This window comes from Capricornis sumatraensis, chromosome 20 (genome assembly GCF_032405125.1).
Source record: "Capricornis sumatraensis isolate serow.1 chromosome 20, serow.2, whole genome shotgun sequence".
Classification (NCBI taxonomy): domain Eukaryota; kingdom Metazoa; phylum Chordata; class Mammalia; order Artiodactyla; family Bovidae; genus Capricornis; species Capricornis sumatraensis.
Window position 1 is genome coordinate 16,380,090 of NC_091088.1, and position 27,746 is coordinate 16,407,835.

The window sequence follows — 27,746 nt, forward strand, 5'->3', positions numbered from 1 at the left end:
GCCAGATGGAGTAGGGCAAGCTAAAAATAACCCGGCGGGCGGCCCCCACCAGGGGATGGGGGTGGGGGCCTGGGCTGGGCGCGGACACATGATCCCAGGGACCCGGCCGAGTGGAGCCGAGAAACTCTCCAGCAGCCCGAGCACACTTCTGCTCCCCATTCTAGGACCCACCGGCCAGAGCACCCCTCTCCTCTGACCATCTAGGAAGAAACACCTCTAACCAGCTGCAGGATGGGCAGCGGCCGGAGAAAGGTCAGCTGGACTCTGTGCTTCCTGCTTCTGCTGCTCCTTGAAGGTACTTCCACCAAGAACCTCTGGAAGCGGGCATTGCCCTCGAGGCTGCCGGAGAGGTCCCATGTAAGTGCCCAGGTCTGGGGGGTGCTGGGGGCCAGGGGGAGATGGTCAATTCTTGCCCCCCACACGCGGGCAGGCTGGAGCAGGCGTCTTTATCTGAATTGTGCCAAAGTCGGGTGGGCAGGCAGATAGACCTCACAGCCCTCAAAAGTCTCCCTGCCTGGAAATAGAGAAGCCAGGGGCCCCTAAAAACACACGGCGGGCAGCAATGGGCTTTCCCTACCCAAGGTTACTTTCTCCTGACAAACAGCACCTAATTTAAGAGTCCAAGGACTTAAAACTGAGTGTTGTTTCTCAGCAATCAATAACCAAATGTCGTTAGGATGCAATTATGCTTCCGTGTGCTTCCTGACTCACTCAGTACACACTTGGTGGAAACTGCTCTGGGCCAGGCTCCGTGTGTGGTCCTGTGGGTACAACACAGAGACAGCAAGCAGCTCCTGCCCTTAAGGGTGGCCTCACTGAATAGGGTAAGCAGCTGGGTAACACGTGACAGCCATACAGAGGGATGGCACACCATGACCAGAGGTGAGAAGCATGAGCCTTGCAGCCCTGATTTTGGATCTGTACTCTTGCTAACAGGCTGTGTGACTTCAGGTAAGTTGTTTGACATCTCTGAGCACCAGTGATCTCATCTGAGAAAGACTGTGCATTCCTTTCAGTTTATTTAAACAAATAGGCAGTTAGATGGCCACTGTTTACCCAGGTTGCCCTAGGCTGTAAGGATGCCAACTTATACCCCCAAGCCTTGGGGAACTCGTGTTACCCCCACAGGCCTGGGGTTGCAGAGAATGAATGAGAAGCTAAAGGAAAATGTATCCAAGCACATCTGGTTTTCCTGTGTAGGTCTGTGGGTATACTGGCATCATTGTGCCAACAGCATTTATGGCTCTGTGTCTTTGTATCCCACACTGGTAATTCTCCCGCTATTTCACACTGTATTTTTATTCTGTTGATCTGTGATCAGTGATCTTTGATGTGACTATTGTGAAAAGATTGCGACTCACTGAAGGCTCAGAGGACAGTTAGCATTTCTCAGCAATAGGGTATTTTTGTGATTAACGTGTGTACATTGTATATTTTTTAGATGTAATGCTGTTACATGCTTAATATGCTGTGGCATAATGTAAACATAACTTGTAGGTGCGCTGGGAAACCAAAACATTGATGGGATTGGCTTTACTGTGGTGGTCTGAAACCACACCCACAGGATCTCTGATGTCTGTGTGTCTGCCGACAAGCGTTGAGAAGGTAAATAACGCAGGAAAGGGACTAGGAGAGAGACTGAGGCAGGGGGAGGATGTCATTTTAGGTTCCCTGCCCCAAAAGGGAGCACAGAGGCATAGAAGGTTCAGGAAGATACTACTAACACTCTCAGCCTAAGGGTGGAGAGTGAATGACTCCATGTCCATCAAACACAACACATACTGAGTGGTCCATGTGACTTGGTGACTTTTGCTCAAATAATTATGAGATTGGTTGCTGTTTGGCTCCTCAGAGGGAATGTAGGTTCTTCACAGTAGGGCCCGATTCCATCTTCCTCAGTGCAGTGTTCTTGGTGCCCTGCCAGGCGCCTGCCATGAAGAAGGCTTCCCATCCATTCTTGTGGGTAAATTATGGACAAATACAAAGGAAGCCCAGCAGAATATGTATAGCTCTGTGCCAGGTTGGGGATATTCAACCCAGGGCTTTGAAGGATGAATAGGAGTTTTCCAGGCAGAGAAGAGGGTAAAGGGAATGTTTAATGATGCCAGGCATGGTACGATGTAGGAAGCATATTACTTCCTAATTATCTTGCTACATCTTAACCATGCTCCCCGCTCTCAAGATTATTCGTGTCTGTAGCACCTACGAGGTAGAAATACCATCCATCAGGAGCTTTTACACATCTCTTCTGCACTCCTCATTCAGCAGTCTTGCACTGGTGGCTTGATATCAGCCCCGGTGGGACTACTTACACCATGGAAACTGGCACAGACTGACTGCATGTGGAGAGCTGGGTGTTAAACCTGGACCAGTGTGTCTGCCAGCATCCTGCATGCTGGCTCCTCCCCTTCCTGAAGCCCTGCCCCTTGGCAGAGTGGGCAGAGGGGGTCCGGGGAATTTCCTGGACGCTGTATGCATTTTCCTGCTCTAGACGCAGTGCCAGAGAGGAAGACAGGGGAGGCCCTTTCGGGAGGCTTGTAAGAAGAAGGCTTGTCCTCTGTGAGCCTCCGTTGCCTTGCCTGCAGCCTAGGAGACAGCCGTGCTGCTTTGCAGTCCAGAGGAAAGACCACAAGAGCCTCCAGCTCAGGGCCTGGCAGGGGAATACCGCTCTCTATGCACTAATAAAAATAAAGACAGAGCCAGATATTTACGAGGCTAGATAAGATGGAATAGGCCAGGGAGTGGAATGTTTATCAATAGCCCCAGAGCCTTTCTGGGGAGCTCAGGGTCTGTTCTGTGGAGGTGGTGTTTTGAGCTTTGCTTTCTTGGCATTTGGTGAAAGTCATAAGAACACTCCTTCCTATGTGTCAGGCCAGGTGTTCACCCTGCGTTCTATCTCAGGATCCTCTGAGCAGATCCCCCAGATGGGACTCACTGTAGCCGCCATGGCGGCCTGGTGGCCTGAGGATCTCTATGTGTCACTGTGGCTATAGGTCTGTTTAGTCTCCTAAGCACCCATCTGGGGCTGGAAATGGAGACAGGGCTCTAGTCACGGCAACCAAAGCGGAAACAGCCCAGATGTCCACAAGTTCAGAAAGGACCGACAAAACAGGGTCCATCCACCCAGTGAACCATTACTCAGCCATAAGAAAGAATGACGTGCCAGAGGGTCCATCCACCCAGTGAATCATTATTCAGCCATAAGAAAGAATGACGTGCCGGAGGGTCCATCCACCCAGTGAACCATTACTCAGCCATAAGAAAGAATGACGTGCCGGAGGGTCCATCCACCCAGTGAACCATTACTCAGCCATAAGAAAGAATGACGTGCCGGAGGGTCCATCCACCCAGTGAACCATTACTTAGCCATAAGAAAGAATGACGTGCCGGGACATGCTCCAGCATGGATGAACCCTGGAAACCTTATGCTCGTGAAAGATGCCAGTCAGGGGACTCCCCTGGTGGCCCAGGGGTTAAGACTTTGCCTTCCAACGCGAGAGGGTGCGGGTTCAATCCCTGGTTGGGGAGCTAAGATCTCACATGCCTCATGGCCAAGAAACCCAAAAGATAAAACAGAAAAAATGTTGTAACAAATTCAATAAAAACTTTAAAAATGGTCCAGATCAAAAAAAGATGCCAGTCAGAAAATGCCACATAGCCTGTGACCTATTGCTATTTAGGAAATGTCCAGAAAAGGCAAATTCATAGGGACAGAAAGTAGATTAGAGGTGGCCAGGGGCTGGGGTTGGGGTAGGGATTAGGAAGTACTGCTTACTGAGAATAGAATTTTTCCAGACGCTAACATAAGTTAACTATACTTAAAAGTATAGTTAAGTATAAGTCAACTATATTTCAATTAAAAAAAGAAAAGAATTTCTGTTTGGGAATGATGTAAACGTTTTAGAAATATAGAGGTAAGTGGTTGCACAATATTGTGAATTTAGTCGGTGCTACAGAATTGTGCACTTCAAAATGGTGAAAGTGGCAAATTGTATGCATCTTACCATGATAAAAAAAAAAAAAAAATGAGAACCTGAGGGATTCCCTGGCAGTCCGGTGGTTAGGACTTGGCACTTTCACTGGTCAAGGAACTAAGATCTTGGAAGCTATACAACAATGGCCAAAAAACAAACAAAACCCCTCAAATACCTAAGGTACTTCTTAGGGATTCTGTGAAGGTCTCCTGGCCAGGTTTGTCTTAGTTTCGTGGCTCCTCCTCAGAGGAGCCTTCCCTGGTCCCGGAGTACCCTGTTTATGTCTCCCTTGCAAGTTTTCTTAATTTTTCAACTTCTCCTTCATAACATTTAGCTCCCATATTATCATCTGCATGATTTCTTTTTTTTTTTTATTCTGGCTTTGTTTCATTTCTCGATAACTTACTCGCACAGATAAACAAAAGGAAAGCGATTTCCTTGCTTCCTCTGTGCGATGTTTGGCTGGTGTCTGTCGCTTGTCCCAGAGCTGAGCCATGTGAAGGCAGGGCCAGTGTTTTCTGGTTCAGGTTAGCTCTCCTTGCATGCACCCAGGGCCTGGCACATAGTAGGCCTGAGAGCTATGAATTTACCATGAAATGAATGAATTACATTAAAAATTACATTTCTAGAGCAGAAGAGAAGGGGTGAAAAGTTCTAGAAGACTCTCAGGTACCCAGTAGGGCTCAGTGAACACACCAGCTGGAGGAGTTGGCCTAGTTTGCGGCCCTGCTCTGGACGTGCCCTGAGATGGCTTGTCCAGAGGAAGTGTGAGCCTTGCACCAGACTCTGCTCCCGGAGCCCAAGTGTCAGGAAATGGCATTCAGCGCACACAGAACTCTCATCCCGCCATTCCAGGGAGAGACGTATTTTTAGATCTTTGACGTCCGAATTCCAGAGGAAGAGCGAGTAAAGCTTGGAGGAAAATTGGCTTTCTTCCTGCACCCAGCAAACCAGTCCATCCTGGGATGCATTTTTATTGGTCAGGCCATTAAATCTCTGGAACATTCCAAAGAAGGGTAGCGCTCTTGCGGGGATCAGAGCATCGGGGGCGGGGTGTGTGTGCAGGGAGGGATGTGGTAAACTGGGGCAGCTCTGGAGACTGGATTCTTTCTCCTTAAAAGGAGATGGTTTCAGTTTTTTCCCCCCAATTATAAAAACAATGATGTTGACTGTGCAAGACGTTCAGACAATACAAAAAGTCACGAATGAGTAAAAATGGTCTAAATTCTCCGGAACGCAAGCTCTGTTGATATCTTGGTATATGTGTGTGTACCTAGACTTTTTCATGAAGTGCTTATACTCAGCACGCATTGTTTTCTTAACGATATTTTGCTCATGTTGTTTAAATTTTTTTATTGAGATGAAGGTCACAGACTATAAAGTCAGCCACATAAGACTGAGCCATTCGGTGGCATTTAGTGCTTTTACAATGTTGCACAACCACCATTTTTTTCTAGTTTCAAAGTATTTCCATCACCCTAAAAGGAAACCCCAAACCCACTAAGCAGCTGCTCTCCACTCCCCTCTGCATCCCTGCCGCCTGGCAACCACCAGTCTGCTTCCTGTCTACAAAAATTTCCCTATTTTGGATGTTTCATACAAATATCTTATTTGTGTGTGGGATTTGTGTCTGGCTCATCATTCATGTTGTTTTGTACCTTGCATTTTTCATCAAATGATGTAAGGGGAATGGCTTTCCCAGTGGCTCAGCAGTAAAGAATCCGCCTGCAATGCAGGAGTCACAGGAGATACTGGTCTCACCCCTGGGTCAGGAAGATCCCCTGGGAAGGAAATGGCAGTCCACTCCCGTTTTCTTGCCTGGGAAATCCCATGGACAGAGGAGCCTGGTGGGCTACAGCCCATGGGGTTACAAAGAGTCAGATACAACTGAGTGAGTGAGCACGCACTCATGTTGAATATGTTAATATGATGGATCCATGTTCTCTCTTCAAAGACTTCTGTGGTGTTCCAGCGGATTCGCCGTTATATATTTATACAGCCTCCTTTGGTTGGACATCCAGGCATGCACTTCAGTGGACTCGTAGAATTGGGCTTCCCTCTGGAGCAGTCCAGAATTGATTTTTCCCTACCCACTTCCTGAAGGAATCGGCAGAAGAATGGCTTTGCAAATATACAGAGGCTTCCAAAAATATCCCCCCAAGGAATGAAGAAAAGAATAGCTACCAAATCAAAACTTTACGGGAACCGTCTTTACCCACGCAAGGCATGCAGCGCTGGGATGCTGGCTTCCGAGCTGTTCCATAGGAACTCTGAAGCAGGCTCGCTGTGCCATCCCCTAGCAGAGATGAAAAGAAAAGATGGAGGACATGAGTTGTCTGGGATATTCGTGAAGGATGTTGTCAGTCTGGAGTGAGCTGAAATGTGACATGCTGTTATTTTCAGCTAAGTGGCAACAGAGGGGAAGGCTGGCTAGGGCTGCAGAGAACAGGGGCCAGGGTGAGTTCTTTCCAAAAGGTGTGCCTGGGGGAGGAAGTTACATACCTATATCCAGAGCTGGGGCTGGTCCACAGGCGGGCAGGAGGCAGGGCCATGTGAGAGAGGGGGACCCCAAGCTGACAAAGCAGGAGGAATCTCAGAGATTGGGAAGCAGCTCCCCAGGCCCATGCTCCCGGGACAGGAATTTGCCTGAGTCAGACCCAGGTTTGAATCTTGCCTCTGCTGCTGGCCAGCTGCATGACCTGGGGTGAGCGCCTTCAGTGTTTCTGGGTCTCAGTTTCCTCATCAGTAAAGTGGGTGAATCACAGCCTTGACCTTAGAGGACCGTGCTGAGAACAGTGAAATTCAGTACCTGTTGACATAGCGCAGCGTTGGCTCACAGTGGGAGCTTAATAAATGCCACCTGCTCTGCCGTAATTAGGAAGGCAGACTGGCCCAAGTTCAGAGCCTGGTGCTCTCCACATGGTGTATGTGCCTCGGTTTTCTCACCTCCACGGTGGGGACACAGGTAACCACAGGGGAGCGATGGACGCTGCCTTGGGGGACCCCCAGAGAACAGTGCTGGGGTGGCTACTTCCTCTGAGGAACTCTGCCAGTCTGCCCCTGCCCCCATCCTCAGAAATGACGGCATTGCTGCAGGAGGGTTTCTTGCTTAAGCGTCTTCAGATCCCAGTTACTAGCAGATCTTGAACTCCTTGGAGGCAGGGACCAGCTCAGAGGTTTCTTTAGCATCTGCCTCAGCATCATGCCTAGAGCTTCACACAGAAATAATAAAACCAAGGGATCAGCATTACAGATCTCACCGGCTCCCTCCGCAAACCCCTGCAGCAGGCACTTAGTTCTGGGCCCATTTTGTAGGTGAGGAAACAGGCTCACAGAGGTTATTTTCCTTTATGATGACACAGCTGCAGGGGTCCAAGCCAGACTCACCTGGCTCCCATGCCTGAGCTCAAATCTGTGACTGTTCGTGAGGTCACGGCCATGGCACCGTCCGCCTCGGTACACTTGAATGTGGGACACGGCTCTGAAGTTCTTGCCCCAAAGAAAGGGGAGGCTCCAAGGCAAGGAGGGGTTTGGGGTCTTGGCAAGCCTTTGGACAACGAGGCCACTGACCCCAGGTTTATATTTTGGATGCTTTATTCTGACTTTAGAAGGGAGGTGTGTAATACTTGGGCTCACGACCCTTCTCTGCCTATGGCCTTGGGCAAACCTTTAATTCTCTGAGCACCTGGGGCCTGCCCCACTGGACTCACGGGACCAGAGACTATGCGGATGCCGGGGGAAGGTGCAAGATTAAACAACACGAAGGGGCACCGCCCACGCAGGGCCCATGTGCAGGCTGAACGCGCAGGAGGATGCTTGGCACATGGTGAACCGCCGCTCGGTGCTGCCCATCTCTCATACCTCCATCATCGTCATGATCACAGTTCCCATCAGATGAACAGGGCACCTGCTCTCTGCCATGCACGATCAGAGGTGCTGGGGACACAGGTGGGAAGAAGGCAGAGTTCTGAAAAGAAAAAACGCCACAGTGGATCAATGCGCAGCGCCCCCAAGGGTGACGGAGGGTTTGGAGCTGCGTCAGGCAGGCCGCGGGGAACGGGATCACCAGCTAAGGGCGTGTGAGAGCAGATACCTGCACTGTGTCAGGGCCAGAGCTGGGCAGGCATCTTGGGCAAAGGCCAGAGGGGGACCTCAGAGGCGCCAGGGCACTAGCCAGGAGTGAGCGAGAGGGCAGGAGGACAGGAGGGAGGCCAGAGAAGTGAAGGAGCAGGCCGTGGGACCAGCTGGGGTCTGACCTTTAGCCCGCAGACTCTGGCCTTTAACCTTTAACTCCCTGGGGGCTGGGAAGGTAATCTATTTATTTCGTTGATTAAAGTCTGTTCTTTCTCTTCCTAATCCTTTGTTTGGGACCCTCTGTGAGCATCACCTTGCTTGACATGAAATATTTTTCAAAACATTTAATCCTTTAATCTGGGCCCCTCGGTGAAATCGGTGAAATCTTTATCACCCAGGGCCATCTGTTGTTCAGGCCTCACCATAAATCACTTGGGTGATTTGACTTCTAAGGCGCTTATCTCTTTTGTTCTCTCCCAATTCGGAGAAGCGACATCTTGAGTTTTCCTCAGTGAGCCCTGGCGCGTCTACACTGGATCTCTCGATGTGCCCCCCCCCAACTCCACCCCCGTCCCGCTGGGGGCTGCCCTTAGGCAGTCACCCACCTGGGAGGCATCGCAGGTGGGGGAAAGCATGTCCCGTCTCATCTCCAGCTTCTGTTTAATTTCATAAATGAGGCTCAATGTGAAAACAGGCTGGGCGGAAAAGCCGGCAGTCCCTTGCCAGTCCCATTCAGCACCCCTGCTCGCCCTGCCAGGGAGGCCAGGGCAGCTGTCACCTCTGATTAGGATTCCAGCGGCGGGGCCCCAACATGGGTCCAGGGTCGCTCATTCTGAAGAAAATGAACTGGGAGTTGACTGCGTGGGATGATGTGTACTGCGTGTAGCTTGGAAATTATTCCTGAGGATACAGGAACTGGGGAGTGGGGCGGCCGAGCAGGCGGTGGCAGAAAGGCTGAACCAGAGCTGAAAGATCCGAAAGTTACAAAGTTGCCGCTTTTGTTTGGGCTCTGTTCCTGCCAGATGTTGGCTTTGTATTCTTTTTTTTTTTTTTTTTTGCTTTTCACAGATTAAGTGGTTTCGATAAGGGAGGAAAGATGAATTCTCTGGATACAAAATACTCCACTTAAAACAGATAAGCAACAAGGGCATACTGTACACCCCGGGGAATTACATTCTGTGTCTTTTAATAATGTATCGTTTGAATCAGCCGTAAATAGCTGAACCACCTTGCCCTATACCTGAAGCTAACACAATACTGCCAATCTATATATATATATTTTTAAAGATGATTCTCTGGGTGAAGGGGGGCAGACACCCCACCCTCCCCAGGCTGTTCCCCCCCCACCACCACACTTGGTCACTGTTACTTTCCCCACCTGGCCCTCAGTCTTAGCCCCTGTGGGTCCTTGGGAAGTAGTTTGAAAACCACTGGTCCTTGTGACCGCCCCCGCCCACCCATTGGTGCAGTTCAGTTCAGTCACTCAGTTGTGTCCGACTCTTTGCGACCCCATGAATTGCAGCATGCCAGGCCTCCCTGTCCATCACCAACTCCCGGAGTTCACTCAGACTCAAGTCCATCGAGTCAGTGATGCCATCCAGCCATCTCATCCTCTGTCGTCCCCTTCTTCTCCTGCCCCCAATCCCTCCCAGCATCAGAGTCTTTTCCAATGAGTCAACTCTTCACATGAAGTGGCCAAAGTACTGGAGTTTCAGCTTCAGCATCATTTCTTCTAAAGAAATCCCAGGGCTGATCTCCTTCAGAGTGGACTGGTTGGATCTCCTTGCAGTCCAAGGGACTCTCAAGAGTCTTCTCCAACATCTATCTATTCAGAACCTATTCTTGGTGATCTGACGGCCCCTGCAGGGCACTGGGAGCAGCGCATGGGGTTTGCAGCCACCCTGGTGGCTCAGACGGTAAAGAATCTGCCTGCAGTGCAGGAAACCCAAGTTCGATACCTGGGTTCGGGAAGATCCCCTGGAGAAGGAAATGGTTACCCACTCCAGCATTCTTGCCTGGAAACTCCCATGGACAGAGAAGCCTGGTGGGCTACAGCCCAAGGGATTGCAAAAAGTCGGACATGACTGAATGACTAACACACATAGCTTCGGAGGAGGGACCTTCATACAGCCTTGACCTTCGAGGGCATATGCCATTGTGTAGCTTGCCTTTATTTATTTTTCTTAACATAAAGTTTTTCCTGTTAAGTATTTCTACTTGTAAACTTTTAATTGTCTTTAAATTGAAAAAAATCAGTGTGTTCATGGCAATATATATATTGCAATACGGAGAAAAAAGTGTTGACAATAGGAAAAATCTCCCTCAACTTCAGAACCTAATTCTTCTCTCCAGAGGTAATCTTTGACAACAGTTGCTTGTGTATTCTTATATATCCTTCCAAAGATATTCTAGGCCTGTATAAGTATATGCATATTACATGTTTGTGCATACGCATATTTTAAAACATAGGTGCAGAGCATACAAACTGTTCTACACTTTAGTTTTCTTTACAAACCACCATATCTTGGGGGATTGCTCATAAGCAGGTTTTAGTGGCTGTATGCTATTGCAGTCTGCATCAGTACATTATTTACTTGGACAGTACAAAGGGCAGAATTTTGAAAAATGTATATGTTGGGGGATTTGAGGATCAGTAGTTACAGTGTTTTAGGTGGGAAGAGTCGTTCAGACAATAGCAGGCAGTGGGGCAATCCAGGGTGTTTTTTTCGCAATGACTTACTCTGTCTCTAACTGTGTGCGCATGAGAGTGTGTGCACGTGTGTGTAGGCATGTGTAAGACCAGCCCTCCAAACACCCTACCCTCAAATCCAGAAACCAAACAGTGCTTCCTGCACAGATGGCGTCTGGTGTCACAGGGATCCAGAGTGGCTTATCTGGCATGACTTCAGCTCTCCCAGTCCCACCTCTAAAATGCTTATTTTATTGGCCATGTGTCCATACTTCTTACATGTTAAATAATATATCATATTATTCACTTTTCTGGAAACATAGTGCCTAAACGTGGGAAAATCCTGAGTCAGGCTCCATTAAAATGCACTACGGAGCCAGCACCTAGATCAAGAAGCCAAACAGGGCCACTGTGTGTGCTCTTGTGACATTGGGGCTTTCTTTCTTTTTTTTTTTTTTTCCTCAGTATTATGTTTGTGAGTTTTATCCAAGTTGTCATGTGAATTTATTCATTTTGTGTGTGATTTGTAAATTCTCAAAGTTCTATATAAACACATGGATGGATGATAAGTATATATGTATATACAGAAATATACATGTGTATATATCTATGTGTATATATGTACATATATACCCTTTTATATGTAAATATATACAAATCCGTACATACATAATACGTCAGGATAGATGCTTGGTTAACATACAGTTCTCCAGGTGCATTCATCTTTTGGCTGCTGCTGGGCTCACCATCAGTAAGCCCACTGTTTGTCAGTGAGCCCCACAGTTTAGGGCTCTTACAAAGAGAAACAGCATCTTTTCACGGTCAGAGCAACCTTCAGAGGGTGGTTCTGCCAGTGCCAGGACGCATTCGCTCAGAGAGGCCCAGCGATTCCACCGCGGCACACAGCACCCAGCACCCAGCACATCCCACTGATGCGCCTTCTTCCCGTAGGTGGAGGAGGTAGGCGGCTCCCATCAGCCCCGCGCAGACCGCTGCCCACCGCCCCCGCGCTCGCTACCCCCCGGTGCCTGCCAGGCTGCACGCTGCCAGGCCGACTCCGAGTGCCCGCGACACCGGCGCTGCTGCTACAACGGCTGCGCCTACGCTTGCCTGGAGGCCGTGCCGCCCCCGCCAGGTAGGCTCACCCGGGCCGGGAGAGGTGGGGGGCGGTGTGGGGTCAGGGGAGGGGGCGGTGTTGGGAGGGCCGGCGCCGTGGGGGAACTGTCCTGCCTGGTGCTGCCTGACTGCAGGAACAGCTGGGCTTAAACCTGGGCCACCTAGGAAATGGAAACATAGGAACAATGGAAAGCATCCAGCTGGATGCAGTGAGCGCCTGCTGTATGTGAGGCTCACCTCTCCCGGCGGAGAACTACAGTCCAGAGGACACCCAGGGAAAATGTTTCCTCCTATGAAGCTGGGGGAGATTCCTCATTAAAAAATCCAGATTTCCAGCTTTTCTTAAAAAGACTGGCCCGCATTCCCTGGGCCACCATCTGCTGCAGCCTTAGGTGCTCCTACATGGCAGGGGGACCCCTCTAGTTTTCCAGAGACCCCACCAGGGCCACCCAGTTCACTCATGAGGCCTGGCCCTGCGGGTATTTGAGATGGAGACCTGACACCTCAGCGATCCAGGTGATGGATGCAGACTCCTGGATTCAGATCTGCTGGCCAGCTGGTGACAGCCTTAAATCCCCACCTGTAAAGCAGGAATGAGAACGCTCGGCTTCCAGAGAGTGCCGAGTCCCGCAGTGCTTGCTCAGCCCCACGTGGGGATAGGAGCAGGGAATCATGTTCGTTAAATCCTAACGGGAATCTCCTTGGGAGAAACAGTTCTCAGGGCATCATCTTCAGAGGGAAGGTGTTTCAGATCCCTTCTGGAGAGCTTGGGGAAGGGAGCCTGGGGGGATGGGGAGGGAGGTGGGGGTCCCCAGGGAGTGGGGAAACGTGCCCTGAGTGGGTAGGATGAGGGTAGGCGGGGGGTTTCTCTCCATTCTGCTTGGGGCTGAGCCTTTGGAGCACAGAAGTCTGGTAGGACTGCACTGTCAGCCAGAGGCTCTGGTTCCCATGGGCTTCATTAGTAAGCTCCCCCCACCCCAAAGCCAAGGGAAGAATGAACACGCTCAGTTTTATTCAGGGTGAGGTCATAGTGATGACAAGGGACTCAGCACCCTTAATAATGCTCATAATTACAATCGGTGCTGCCTTTAAGCACTGCCTCGTGGCCAGGCTGGCTCCTACAGGGGCTTTTACAAGAAGGACAAAATGGCACCCCTCCTGGTGGCGGAAGCACATAAAAGTACGCCTATCTGTTTGGACAAGTCTAAAAAATGTCCCCTCCTTTGGGCAGAGACAGGGTATAGGAACTCTAGCCTTACTTGCTGCCTAGAACAGGTGTTTTTGAGCAGTGCACAAATTGAATAACTGTGCATGACATTCCAAATAGCCTTTCCTTGCACTATCTCATTTAATGCTCACACACTCCCATGGAGTGGAGAGACCATTATCAGCCCTATTTCATAGCTGAAGATACTGCAGCTCAGAGAAGCTGAGTACCTTGCCCAGAGTCACCCAGCAGGCAGAACGGGAGCTTCAGTTTAGTCTTCTGACTGTGGGAAGTGTCCACTGCCTGAGGCTCTGGATGTAGGAATGTGGGGCCCCTGGGCCCATTTGTGGAATCCAGTCTTTCCCCCACATCCAGATACCCACATAGCTCACTTCCTTACCCTCTCAGATCTCAGTCCAGAGGTGATCTCTTTCTCAGGGGAGTTGTTGTTGTTCACTTGCTAAGTTGTGTCCGACTCTTTGTGACCCAATGGACTGCAGCACGCCAGGTTTCACTATCCTTCCGCATCTCCCGGAGTTTGCTCAGATTCGTGTCCATTGAGTCAGTGACGCTGTCTAGCCATCTCATCCTCTGCCACCCTTTTCTCCTTTGGCCTTCAGTCTTTCCCAGCATCATGGACTGTAGCCTGCCAGGCTCCTCTGTCCACAGAAATCCCCAGACCAGAGTATTGGATCCAGTTGACATTCTGTTCTCCAAGGGATCTTCCTGCCCCAGGGGCTGGCCCCCATCTCCCGCATTGCAGGATTCTTTATCATCTGAGCCACCAGGGAAGCCCCTCAGGGTAGTTTCCCTCTCTGTGATCATCTTTACTCTGGCCCTGCGGCTTCCCTCTGGTTCCTTACTGCCTCGTGGCTTAAGCTTTCCTTGTGGCTCAGTCTAGAATATTATGCTTCATTTGTCTCCTGACTGTTCCCCCGACTTGAAGGTCAGCCCCATGAGGCAGGAAGTTTGGTTTGTTTCAGTCACTGCTATATCCCCACCATGTAAACGTTACTCAGTGAAGGGTGGACGAATCGGTGAAAGCCTGGCTCTCACTGGCCAGCAGGAAGAGTCAGCAAAGTATTAATCGTAATAATTATAACAATAATGTTTAGCATACTTTGTCTTGCTCTTGGCACTCTTGACCTTTGGGTTTGGATAAATCTAATTGATGGGTGAGGAGTGAAGGGCTGACCTGGGTGTTGTGTTCATGGGATGTTGAGTGGCACCCCTGGCCTCTCCCCACTAGATGGCAGTAGTAGCCCCACCCCCGCACTGGGACAGCCAAAAACAGTCTCTGGACCTTAATAGATGTTTCATCCAGGGGCAAAATCGCTCCACATTGAGAACTGCTTGTCTAGCATGACTGAGCAGCTTATGCACTTCCTTGCAATCTGCTTGTAAGTTCCCTTTCCCTTCAGAGCAGACCCTGAGATAACATCTTGGGTGGAGGGAATTTATCTAGTAGGTGATCCCAGAAAGTTCTAGTTGGAGAGCAGAGAGGCAAGGCCCTGGGCTTCCAAGCCTTAAAGGTCTGCACATTTATGGGAGGCCTTGACCAAATTTCAGTATTCCAAAAAGTAGGTCAAAGTGTGGGCTTCTCTGGCAGCTCAGCTGTAAAGAATCTGCCTGCAAGGCAGGAGATGTGGGTTTGATCCCTGGCTTGGGAAGATCCCCTGGAGGAGGAAATGGCAACCCACTCCAATATTCTTGCCTGGAGAATCCCGTGGACACAGGAGCTTGGCAGGCTGCAGTCCACGGTGTCACAAAGAATTAGACATGACTGAGCACACCGCACACATAGCTAAGGGTGCATGTTTCCCTGTATAGGATGCATTAACACATTTCCTGTTTAGTGAAAAATAGCATTGAAGATGCATTTTCTAACATTAAGCCTGAGGTGATGGGCAAAAGGAGGGAAGAAACAGGAGGCTGGAAATAGAGCTCTGGAACCATGACACCCCTCTCATTTGGAAGTTGCAACAGCTGGTCTGGTCTGTTGCTTCCATTTCTACACCAAGAACAACCATCTTATAACCATATTGTACTCTTTTAAAGAAAACACTAACCAGCATTTTTACCAGTTTCCGTCTACGTGCTCTCAAAGGCATTAGACAGCATATCAGTCTCTCTATTTTGTCGTGTTTTAGAGTCAGACTAAAGCAGCAGCCATAAGCAAATGTGATCCCAAACCAGCTTTATTTGATCTCCAAAGCGCTTAAAAAAAAAATCAATTGCCAAGATTTAAAAACGAGGTTTGTTTGTTTGTTTGTTTTTTTTTCAAAAAATACAGACTTAAAGTTTAAGAAAAAGAAAAAGCCACCCAGGGACTTCCCTGGTGGTTCAGTGGTCAAGAGTCCAGCTTCCGATGCAGGGAATGTTGTTTTGATTCCTGCTCAGGGAACTAAGATCCCCATGAGGCAGCTAAGCTCGCGCATCACAGCTGTCGAGCCTGTGCACTCTGGAGCCTGCGTGCTGCAGTGAAGCCCCATGTACCGCAAACAAGACTCAATGAAGCCAAATAAATAAATAATGTTTAAAGCAACAACAACACCCAGAGGCTCTGAGAACACTGGGAATGGCTGGCCAGAGCCGACCAACTGCTGACCCGTTGAAGCAGAACACTCTCCAGCTGGCTGTGGTCCTACCTGGCCTGCCTTTTTCCTTTATGTTATTTCTCTGTCCCCAGAGACATCTGGGTTTTCAATCCCTGTTTGGGGGTTTGAAGACCTTCCAGTCTACTACATGGTCACACTTCCTGTTAGAAAATGTATTGGTTAGAGAACAGACCGTAAGGCTGTAACTAAAAGACCCATAAACCAAGCGGCCCAGCCTATGAAATATTTCCTTCTCCCTTGGTTAAAAGGCCAGAGTTGACAGATGGTCCATAGCAGGCAGGTGGCTCTGCTCCACAGGGACCCAGGTTCCCTCTGTCTTGTTGCTCCACGTGGTCTAAGTGGGCCCCAGGCTGCAGGTTGCAGGAAAGAGAGGGAAGGGGACAGACAGGCATCAATGCAAGGGCAAGACAGAAAGCTGCATCATCACCCCTGCTCACATCTCACTGGCCGGAACTCGGTTTGCATGGCCGTACCTAGCCACAGGAGCTGCTGGGAAGTGTAGTCTCCAGCTTGGCTACCCAGCGCCTAGTTGAAAGTCAAAAATCTGTTACTAAAGGGAAGGGGTGAACTTTTTTCAGGAGAACCACGTTGTTTTGTTTCTCCTTCGGGAGGGTCATGAGATGTGGGTTCCCCCATTCCCAGCGGCTGGGGCATGTCTCGGCTGCCTGAAGAGGGCATTGACGTAACCATGCATTATCTTGTCAGTTCTAGACTGGCTAGTACAGCCGAAACCTCGATGGCTTGGGGGCAACGGCTGGCTCCTGGATGGCCCTGAGGAGGTGTTGCAAGGTACCTGCGGGGTGACGCCCAACCCAGCGGCACAGCCAGGGTCCCCCTTCTCAGGCTGCCTCCAGAAAACTGAAAACCAGGGGCAGCCTCTGCTCCAGGAGGCTGCTTGTCCTCAGACACCCCACCCTTTTGAACCATTCCCACCCTGATAGAAGAGTGTGACTGGGGCTTGGCCAGCCTCTCAGAATCCCCAGAACACCATAGGCTTCAACTGTCCCTGGGACTGGGGCCTCCTCACTGGGTGGAGAGTTCAGAGGGAGGGGGGTGGGGTTTTCAGATCCTTAAAATCACCATGTGGGTCCATTGTTCCCTGCCCATGAGGCCTCCTTGGGGGCGGGGGTGGTGGAGGACAGTTTCTGAAAGGCAGGCCTGGGGTCTGGACCACTGCAGGGGTGTGGGTGTGAGTGAACACCTTGCTGTGTGCCGCTCTGCTCTGTGGCTCTGCACACATACACGTGCACCACCGTGTCCATTAGGGTGTGCAGCTGTTCGTGGAGCCCAGTGGCTATGCTTGGGGCTGTGTGTCTGAGCGCTTGTGCAGCTGTGTTCATGATGTGTGTGACCACAGATGTGAGTGTGTATGTGCAGGGTGTGTTTGTGTGTGTGTGCCTGCGGATATGGCTAATATGTATGTGTGTATGAGTGTTAGGACTTGTGGGGTGGTGCATCTGTATATGTGTGTTGGGATTTTGGTGTGTAAGCATATGTGTATGTGTGACTGTAAACATGAACACGTGTGTTTTGAGGTGTGCAGGTGAATGTACGTTATGTGTGTCATAATGTGTGTGAGGGCGTGTTTGGGGTCATTTGACTTTGAGCTGCCCCTGTGTGCATGTGTGTGTGTGTGTGTGTGCGTGGAGACCCCAGGCACAGCCTGGCATCTGGGTTGCAGACGAGAGGCAGCCCCTCTGCCCCGCTGGGGGCCTCCCCTGAACCCCCCGTGTGTCCCCCCCGCCCCACAGCAGAGGCCTGCAGCACCACCGAGGATGGGGCCGAGCCGCTCCTCTGCCCCTCAGGCTACGAGTGCCACATCCTGAGCCCGGGTGACCTGGCTGCGGGCATTCCCAACCGGGGGCAGTGTGTCAAGCAGCGCAAGCCAGCAGGTGAGTGTGGACACCAAGCCCCACCTAGCTCTCCCTGGAAATCCCCTGTGGGAGACCCGTCCCAGGGGAAAGCCCAGCCTCTGAGCCTGTCCCCACCCTCCCCCGTCTCCCCCGACGGCCCTGCTCCAGGCCACCCCTCCCTCCTCATCTGTACAGGGTGAGGGCAAAGCCCAGCTCGCCACCGCCTGCCTAGCTCACCTTGGGGTCAGTTGTTTCAGATCTCTGAGCCTCAGTTTCCTTATCTGTAAAATGATATCACTTCATGTTGGGTTATGGGGTGATGGAAATCACATGTGTGAAGCCAGAGCCAAGACAAGAAGTAAGAGGTGCTCAGTAAACACTGGATAATTTACTTCTATTAATATCTATCTATCCATTATAAACTGCACAATATTTGAGTTGTCCAAGAACCCTTAACTTCCCCCTGCTAGGACCCTTCAGTATGACTTACTTAATATTTGTCTTTGGAGACAAGTCAATAAATAGTTTGGTGAAGGGCCTGAGTAGTGTGGCTTTAGTTTGCATGCTTTTCTCTGAGGTGAGCAGCATGGAAGACAGAGCAGAGAAGGGCTGCTGGGGGGACCTGAAGCTACTCCTGCCTCATGCAAGGTATAAGGTCGAGAAGTTAAGCATGGAATTTGCCAGGACTATGTGCAAGGGAAGAATTGGGCAACCTTGTCAAAGTTGAGCTCATTGGAGCTTTGAGAACACATCCTCCAGGCCCACGCCCCCACTTCAGCATCCCTCAGCCCTAATAGCTGAGGAGAGCACCTCAGTCAAGATCAGGATAGTCACAGTGACCCAGAGAACCCACCAGATGCATTTTCTGCCGAAGCATTTTCCCTCTGATTTGAGAATTTTCTTTCTCTGAGGTGTTTCTGGAAAGTCGTAGATGTTAAATCTCTTATACATTTAGCATTATCATCATTGTAAATAATAAAATTATGAGGCATGGGACTGTTTCAAGGTATCTTGGTTCCCGGAATTCTGAGCTCAATTTGAAAAAAAAGTTGCATGTAAAAGTTCATAACCAACCAGAAATCTGAGATTTCTCCTTCATTGCACTTGCCGTTAGGCATAGGGGTGGGTTCTCCAGCCAGAGCGGCCCCTCTGCTGCATGTGGAATGTGGCCCAGCCTCTCCAGGTCTCACTTTCCTTATCTATAAGCTGGGCCTAGTTAAGCTGGGACTTCGCTGGTGGTCCGGTGGTTAGGACTCCATGCTTCTAATGCAGGGGGTGCAGGTTTGAGATCCCTGGTCTGGGAACTAAAATCCCATGTGTTGCGAGGCACAGCCCAAAAAAAAGAAAAAAGTTACGCTATTTCACAGACTCTTTGAAGAGCCAGTGAGTTAATCCACGTAAGCCACGTCTGTAGTTTCTCAAGCACAGATCTGAATCCGTTCTGTTGGCCCCACTGCTGTCTGTAGACACCACATTGCACCACAGGTAGACTGGGTCCCCTACCATCCTCAGATGCTCAGCCCCAAGGACAGGCCAGCCTGTAGGAACCTGCTGGAAGGAACAGCCCTTTCCAGAAGAGAGCTGGTAGGGGCAAGGGCCGGGGGACAGGGGGGCTGGCAAGTCAGGAGTCCTCTGAGCTGAAATGTCATTTTTATAACCAGAAAGACCTGGAATTACTAGACCTTTCTTATCGCCTGATTGCACACATTCAGTTACGTGATCTCCAAGACCAGGGTCAGTCAAACAAGTTCAGACCGGTTCTTGAGGAATCAGACCAATTCAAAGAAGACCCACTTGGAGGATGGAGATCAGCAAAGGGACATTCAGGTGACTGCACAGATGGTGCCTGAGGTTGATGGAGGCCCCCCTGGGTGCTCCCCTAATCCTCAGTGCAAGCCTGCAAAAGGGAAAGGTGTGACCACAAGCAGTGTCGAGTGTGGTTAAGACTGTAGGCCACACGACATGTATTAAATGAACCTTAAACAACACACAGTCACATGCGCTCAGTCATGTCCGACTCTGTGACCCCATGGACTGTAGCCTGCCAGGCTCCTGTGTCCATGGGATTTTCCAGGCAAGAATACTGGAGTGGGTTGCCATTTCCTTCTCCAGGGGATCTTCCCGACCCAGGGATCAAGCCTGGGTCTCCTCCATTGTCAGGCGAGTTCTTCACCACTGTGCCACATGGGAAGCCCCTCCAGTATACAGTAGGTGCAGACAAATACCAGTTATATGAGGGACCTAGAATCACTGAGTTCATGGAGTCAGAAAGTACACTGGTGGATGCCAGGGGTGGGGGCGGGGGTGGTACGGGAGCCGGGGTGAGGAGTCAGTGTCTAATGGGAACAGAGTTTAAGAAGGAGAAAAATTCGGGAGACGATGATGGTGAGGGCTGCACAGCAGTGTGAATGTACTTCGTGCCACTGAGCCGTACAGTTAAATATGGTTAAATAGTATGTTTTATAGTATGTGGCTTTTACTACAATAAAAAAGCATTAAAAAAATATTTTCTGACACTGGAAAAAATAAAAGCACTGTGAAAAAAAAGACTGCAGGCCACTGAAATGGGGCTCAAACCCTGTGGCTTTCTTCCCAGATGACCTTGGGCAACTAATCTAATTTTTCTTAGCTTCAATTTCTTCATCTGTAAAATGGAGCAATTGGGGGTCCCCATAGTAAGTGCTTCTTGGGGTGGTGATGAGGCTTGTATTAGAGAATACTTCTAAAGCCCTCAGCTCAGCGCCTGACAGAGTAGGTCCTCAACAAATATGCACTGGGGTCACCCGTCTTCGGGAAGAGGGCTGAGCCTGTCCACTTGTTTCCCGCTCAGAGGAATGATCAGAGCCTTCTGAATGGAAATGTAAATGAAATTTCCCCTCATCTCATCCCCAGAGGGCTGCCACTTAGCAATAATTGTTGATAATTGTACAGGACTTTGGAAACATCTTAAATTCCAACAACATCCCTTGGAGCAACGGTCTCGGGGAGGAGAGGGGCACTCCCATCCTAGGGTAACCTAGGAAGACACCTCTGGTTTTAAGTTTTTTTTTTCTTTTTTTTTTTAAAAAGATATATATTTGAAGTAATTTCTGACTTACTGAACCGTGGCAAGGACAGTCCCTTGGACCCTCCACCACATTCATTAGTCGCTACTGTTCCTTTCTTCTCTGCCTGTCCCCCAGCCCACACCTTCCCTCTGTATAAATCTGCATAGGTATTTGGGGGCAGTATCAGAGAACAAATTACACCTCTCATGCCCACATCCAAGATGCAAGTCTCTGCTGAGAGCTGGCTGCTTCAGGGGGCTGAGGGCCATTCTGAGCTCAGTCTGGACCCTGACACTGGAGGAGTTCTCGTCTTTCTTGGGAGGAAGATGAACATGGGCACAAGCAGCAGATCTGATTTCTCGGAGAGCAGAGCTGGGCTCCTCAGTGCATATTTGATTTACTTATTACAATAAAGAAAATTTTTGTTTTTTTTTATTACTGAAGTCTGGTTGATTTACAGCGTTGTGTTAGCTTCAGGTGTACAGCACAGTGATTCAGATATACACGTGCGTATTTTATGTATATATGTATATTCTTTTTCAGGTTGTTCTTCCTTAGAGATTATTATTGGCTTGTCCAAAATATTCATTTGGGTTTTCCTATAACAAACATCTCAAGGAAAAGCCTGGACTAATGTTTTGGCCAACCCAATAGAAAGTGTTGAGCAGGGCTCCTTGTACCATGCAGTAGGTTCTCACTGGTTATCTATTTTATATAGAGAGGTATGTACATGTTAACCCTAAGCTCCTAATTTATACCCCCTCCCCAGTAGGTCTTCTGAGTGGCTTCCATGCCACTCCGAGGCTGATGGGCCTCCACGCTCCCCTCTGACAAGATGACTTCACTGATGCTGCCTGAGAATAATGTGGTCACGCAGTTCTGAGCAGGGGCTCAAATCCATTGATTTCTTTTGTTAAAGGGACAATTTTGGTAAACACACCCGGCGCGAAGAGGGCATCTATTTCTGCACAGATCACAGTGTCCTTCCCTTGGCATCAGTAACTAGAATCCATTCCCAGGAAGACGGGAGGAGCAGGAATGTTTCAGAGAGCCTCGGGCCTGGAAAACAGTCGTCATTTGCTTGGAAAATTGTTGTAAATAGTAGTCACTGAGATACTGATAAGCTGTCTGCCAGAGGCTGTGCATCGGCCTTTGGTTCTGTCGCCTTGAACAGTAAATGTCAGTCCTGAACATCCTGATGATGGTTAGGATCTCCAGAGAACAGAACGATTTTTAATGAGATATGATTGGTGTATTAGTTCCAAGGGCACAAATGTGATTGACCTGGTAGCCATCAGACAAGGCTCATGGGTGGAAGGGGAGGGGTGAGCTGACCAATGCCAATTAAGTGAACCGTCTGCATGAGCTGGCCAGATTTCTCCACTCTGCCACATTACATTTCCCCAACTCCTACCAGAGAGTGTTTCACTGCCCTGATTGCGGGGTGGGGTGGGGGTACTCTGGAAGTGGGTGGGGTGGTTGACAATCAGCAGTGGGTATTAGGTGGTGGGGATTCTTAGTAATTTGAGACAAATAAAATTACCTAGAGTTGACCACTTTTTACACACAAAAGTGGCTGTTTTGTGTGGTTCCTGATAATCTTAGCTGCAAGTCTGTTTCCAATTAAAGCATTTCTCTTAATCCTCATGATAACTTAAGAGGTATTGATTTTATGCCCATTTCCTGGTGAGAAAACTGAGGCTCCAAGTGGGTTAGTGAGCAGTGGAGTGAAGTTTCATAACTGAGTTGTTTTGTTTGCAGTAATGACTTTCAAGTCTCTTGAAAAGACTCAAAAACTGCTGCTTGCTTTCCTTGTGAATGCGTTGTGTAATGACATTTGCTGAACAATATTTTGGAATTTGCTTCCAGTTCATCTCTTAAGAGAGTGGTTCTCAAACTTTATATTTAAAAAAGTACTGAGGGACATCCCTGGTGGTCCAGTGGTTAAGACTCTGCACTGCCACTTCAGGGAGTGTGGGTTTGATCCCCAATCAAGGAACTAAGAGCCTACATGCCGTGTGGCACGACCAAATCAGGACTAACAACTTAATTTTTAAAAATACTGAGAATCCCGCAGAGCCTTGTGTAGGTTTTGGCTATGGGTATTTACCATATTCAAAAGTAAAGCTGAGACGTTCCAAATATTTGGCTGATTCGTGTTGATACAGGGCTTCCCTGGTAGCTCAGCTGGTAAAGAATCCACCTGCAACACAGGAGACCCCAGTTCAATTTGTGGGTTGGGGAGATTCCCCCGGAGAAGGCAACAACTACCCATTCCAATATTCTGGCCTGGAGAATTCCAGGGACTGTATCGTCCAGGGGGTCCGACACTACTGAGTGACTTTCGCAGGCACAACACACACAACCCATGTCGACATATGGCAAAAACCACCACAATATTGTAATTATCCTCCAATGAAAATAATTAATTTTTTTAAGTGACAATGATAAACTCACTGTGGCAGAAATATTATTTTTCTTAAAAACGGCTCTGTTTTCCAACATACACACAAAGTGGGCAGAGTGGCATGGTTTTACATATTTGGAGTTGTAATACGTGTATTCAGAGGACAGGCTCTTCATGTCTGCATCTGCGTTTGGTGGGCTGCAGTGTCACACACAACATAGCTTCTGAAAAATTCTACCACACACTTGTGAGAGAATGAGAGTGAAAAACACAAATCATTTCTTAGCACTGTTATGAAAATAGTTCTGACCTCATAAATTCCTTGAAAGGAGCTTAATCCTCTCATTTCTTTTCCAGATGGTCGATTCTTACGACAGAAATTTTACAAAGAATATCCAGGTAGGAGAAGGCCCATTCTTTCCTTGCAGAGGGTACTAAAAATGGTGGTGGGCACTTCTGGGGTGAAGAAGAGAAAGAAGCCCTGTGGGCTGTCCTGAGAGCTCCAGTCTGAAGCTGCTATGAAAGAAAATGACTGTATTCCACCTGGTGGTTCTTATGCCATCAGCTGGCCCTATGGGGATCAGATGCTAGGAAGCTAAGATGCTTCTGTTGTGCAAAATCTCTCCTGCAACCTGAGCAGTCCTCCCCACGGTTAGGAGCCACTCCAGGCTGCAGGCTGGGACTGGGGCAGCAGCTCAGGGATGGCTTATAGAGAGCAAAGTGGGAACTAGGTTTGGGGAATAAGGGAGACACCCTGTGGTCTGATGGTGGGCAAGAGGACTTACAGCAAACACAGCTTCATGCTAAACATCAGAATGTAGGACTCGATGTACAAAAGCTCCTCCTACTTTCATTCAGGGAATTGAAACATCTGGTTGACACCATCTTTCCAGCCAGTTGTCCATCCAGTTATCCACTGATCCATCCATTCATGCAATCATCCATCCATCCAGTCTTCCACTCATCCAACCATCTAGTCTTCCATTCAACCATCCAGTCCTCCTTCCATCTTTCCATCCATCCATCCCATCTTCTATCCATCCAATCTTCCATCTATCCACCCATCCATCCATCTAGTCTTCCATCCATCCACCCATCCATTTCCATCCTGTCTTCCACTTATCCATCCATCCATCCAGTCTTCATCCATCCAGTCTTCCATCCATCCACTCATCCACGCATCCATCCTTCTGCCCATCCAGTGTTCTGCCCATCCACCCAACAATTCATTCAATCATCCATCCATGTGTTCTTCCATTCATCTACTATATATATATTTTAAGAATTGACAGTACATATTTATGAAGGGAAGGGGATGACAGAGGATGAAATGGTTGGATGGCATCACCAACTCGATGGACATGAGTCTGAGCAAGCTCTGGGAGTTGGTGATGGACAGGGAAGCCTGGCGGGCTGTAGTCCATGGGGTCGCAAAGAGACACAACTGAGCAACTGAACAAACTCTCTGTTCTGTGCTGGAGGTTGAGGCTATATTTGTGAATATGGCAGATCCAGTCCATGGCCTCACGCAGCTAACATCAAGCAGGAAATCACAAAATGAATAAAGTCCAAGCGGTTATTTGGTGACTGCAGTGATCAGGACCACTGAGGTCACATTCAGGACACCATGAAAATAGACGGGGATGTAGGGAAGGCTTCCTGAGGAGGGGACATTGAAGCCCAGTATGAAGAAGAATAAACAGTGGGCAGAGGATCAGCAGATGTGAGAATCGTGAGGTTGAAGCAACTCGGCCGTCACAGTAGCCGAGCACGTCATGAGCACAGGGTCGGGGCAGGGGGCAGGCAGGGAAATGTTAGGAGTTGACAGCAGACTACACAGGCGGGGGCCCTGGAGAGGAGGGGGAATGGCTGCAGGTGGGGCTTGCTGCTGCTACTGCTGCTGCTGCTGCTAAGTCGCTTCAGTCATGTCTGACTCTGCGACCCCAGAGACGGCAGCCCACCAGGTTCCCCTGTCCCTGGGATTCTCCAGGCAAGAACACTGGAGTGGGTTGCCATTTCCTTCTCTGAAGGAAGGTGAAAAGTGAAAGTGAAAAGTGAAAGTTGAAGTCGCTCAGTTGTGTCCAACTCTTAGCGACCCCATGGACTGCAGCCCACCAGGCTCCTCCACCCATGGCATTTTCCAGGCAAGAGTACTGGAGTGGGGTGCCATTGCTGGTGGGGACTAAGGGACCTCATCTAGGGGAGAGGAGGGGTCAGAGCCAGGCTGAGGCATTTAGAGTTAGTTTGGCTGCTGAGCTGTGAGCACCTGAGCAGGAATCCACACACCTGCCCTGACCGCCCGATTCTTTCCGCAGAGGGCGCCTCCAAGTATGTGGCAGAACACGGACAAGGACATCAGAGGCACTTTCAATAAAGTGACAGCGGTGGGTAAGTGGGAGGTGTGATTAGTCAGTGACAGCGGGTGGCTTTGGGCAACCAGGTGTCTGAGGTAGCTTTCGTCACAAAGTTGACCGATAGGAGAGCAAGAAAAGGGTTGACCTGTGGGAAGAATGTGAAGACGCCCCTGTGATTTCAAAGTGAACACGTGAGCGCCTTGGGTATAATCAGCAGTAGAAGTTCCTAGAGCCCGTGACTCTGAACCCGAGGACCAGTCTAGGCTGTGACGACTTTGCGTTCCTTGGCAATCGGCAGACATACCCTCTGCTGCCACAGGAACTTGGTCATCTGTCCCCCTCCCTCTGCCGCGCGGTACTACCCACGGCCAGTCCTCGGGCGTGAAGCAGGTGCCCTGTGGCTCCACAGTCACTCGTGGAAGTGTCCAGTGTGCAGACATGGTGCTGGGGGGATGCCGTGGATAAATCAGGGCTCCTGTTCTCAGGGGCTGACATCCTCATAGGAGACTAAACCCGCCTACCAGCAGGACAGGCACAGCCTGCAATGGTGTCGTGAAGGGCGTTGGACAGACAGGTGATGTGAGGCAGGATAGGAGGGGACTGCTTCAGACGAAGGTCAGAAAGGTGAGCAGGTGACATCGGAGCCAGCATCTGACACGGGCATCCAGGCAGAAGGAGCCAGAAGGGCAAAAATCCCAGGGCAGGAAAGATCTTACTGAGGAGCCCCATGGAGGCCCCCAGGGTGGGAACAGAGTGAAGGTGGGGGCGGCCGGCTCCAGAGGTGATTGGGTAAGAAGGCACGGCTACACTCTCAGGCATTCTCCAAAGTGAGAGACAGGCGGATGCAAAGATCCAGTAAAACCTGTATCTTTCAGCCAGTAAAACCTGGACACCCACCCAGCGCTCTGAAGGCTCAAGTCTGTGCGTGGTAAACAGAGCCTCCTGAAAGCAGGCGACTTACCCCTGAATGTCCTTGAAGGGCAAACATCAGGTTTCAGGTTCCAGAATCTTCAGGTGTGAGTCCTGAAGGAAAAGCTAGAGCCCATGGGGATTGATGCCAACATATCTATTACCTGCTGATGACAGGAACAGTCCTTGAAGTGGCTCTGACCCACTTGAGTCTGTGAACCTCACATGGGGAAGTGCTGGGACCAGTGGGAAAGAGCAGGGCAGTGAGAGACGATGTAGAGTGCCTCTTAGGAACCAGCTGGCCAGAACTGGGTTTAAACTCCTGCTCCACCACCAGGTGATCTTAGGCTAATGACCTCCCCTCTCCAAGCCTCAGTTTCCACATCTGTAAAATGGGAGTGAGGAGGAGGGCTGCATTAGGAACTTAAATGAGATGGGAGGGGAGATCAAGATGGCAGAGTAGGAAGACTGGGAGCCCACTTGCCCCCACGAATGCATCAAAAATACATCTGCACATGGAGGGACTCACTGCAAACACACTGGAAATGGGCAACAAGATTCTAGCACAACCAAGGTTGTAAGAAAGATCCACATGGAGTCAGATAGAAAGGTGAAACCCAGAGAGACTTAGCAGTGAGTCAAGCATTGAGTCTTAGCAGAAGCTGGCCTCTTCCTGGTGCTTCTGGTGTGTGAGGCAGAAGTGGATGACACGTACTTGTGGCGCCATGTTCTTGGGTTCATGTTCATTCCTTCTTTCCTTCCCTTTCAGCCTGTCTGCAAGAACATTCCTCCAGTGTCTGCTGAGCCTCGGAAATCCTTGGGTAAAAAATGATTTGACCTCCAAGGTCATGCCCAGCCCGAGAGAGCATGACCCCAGCGGTGTTTGGAGACAGGGCCCCTGGCTCTCAGCCCTGGCAGGGCGCAACCTGGCGGGGTGACTTCATGGGAGCCCCTCACTAGCTTCAGGTTCCTGCTTTATCATCCTGGAAATGAGACCCTCCTAGTAGTCCCCTTGACCTTGCCACCCCCCAGATCTGCCATGGGAAGAGGTCACTTCCTTTGGGAGCTGTGTGAAGGTCAGTGTCTTGGTTGGTACAGGTTTCTTCCAGGTCTGACTCTGGGAGACATCTACCCATCCCAGATGTTCTTGAGATAAGTCTGCTCATCATAAAATGGAAATGAACTCACCTGCTCACGCGTGATTCATAGTTTTAAGCACCTGATGACCTTAAACTGGATGTGCTGGAGCCATGGAATCTGAGGGTGGGAGGTGGTGGGTGTGATGGGGATGAGCTGTCTGCTCAGCTCTGCTTCTGGACGCCTGGACTATTGGCGCTACATGCATACCCTGTCGGTGTGGGTCCCTCTGAAGCAGACCCTGGGAGAAGGATTGGATTTATTGATTAGGAAGTGATTTTAGCAGGAAGGTTCCTGGGGAGAGCTCGCACAGACCTACCAGGTGATGTAAGGTGGTCTTGCGGAGGGAAACTTTGGTGAG

At 49.7% G+C, this 27,746-nt stretch overlaps 1 protein-coding gene across 3 annotated transcripts; it reads left to right on the top strand.

Moving 5' to 3' along the window:
* On the top strand, window positions 1-27,414 carry WFDC1 (WAP four-disulfide core domain 1). Of its 3 annotated transcripts, none has more exons than XM_068992526.1 (7): window positions 1-357; window positions 11,689-11,872; window positions 16,384-16,467; window positions 17,430-17,570; window positions 23,343-23,384; window positions 25,301-25,373; window positions 27,018-27,414. In XM_068992526.1, exons 1-6 carry the CDS (start codon window positions 232-234, stop codon window positions 25,357-25,359), a joined length of 636 nt encoding a protein of 211 aa, XP_068848627.1. In that variant the 5' UTR covers window positions 1-231; the 3' UTR covers window positions 25,360-25,373; window positions 27,018-27,414. The 3 variants fall into 3 exon arrangements, with proteins under 3 accessions (XP_068848627.1, XP_068848628.1, XP_068848629.1); XM_068992527.1 differs by having other exon boundaries at window positions 25,301-25,369; XM_068992528.1 differs by having other exon boundaries at window positions 17,433-17,570.
* Window positions 27,415-27,746: the final 332 nt, after the last annotated feature.

Coding starts and splice junctions, on each gene's coding strand:
- WFDC1 (XM_068992526.1), top strand. CDS start 232: ATGGGCAGCGGCCGGAGAAAGGTCAGCTGGACTCTGTGCTTCCTGCTT. Junction 16,468..17,429: donor CCCTGAGGAGGTGTTGCAAG/GTACCTGCGGGG, acceptor CCCGCCCCACAG/CAGAGGCCTGCAGCACCACC. Junction 23,385..25,300: donor ATTTTACAAAGAATATCCAG/GTAGGAGAAGGC, acceptor TTCTTTCCGCAG/AGGGCGCCTCCAAGTATGTG.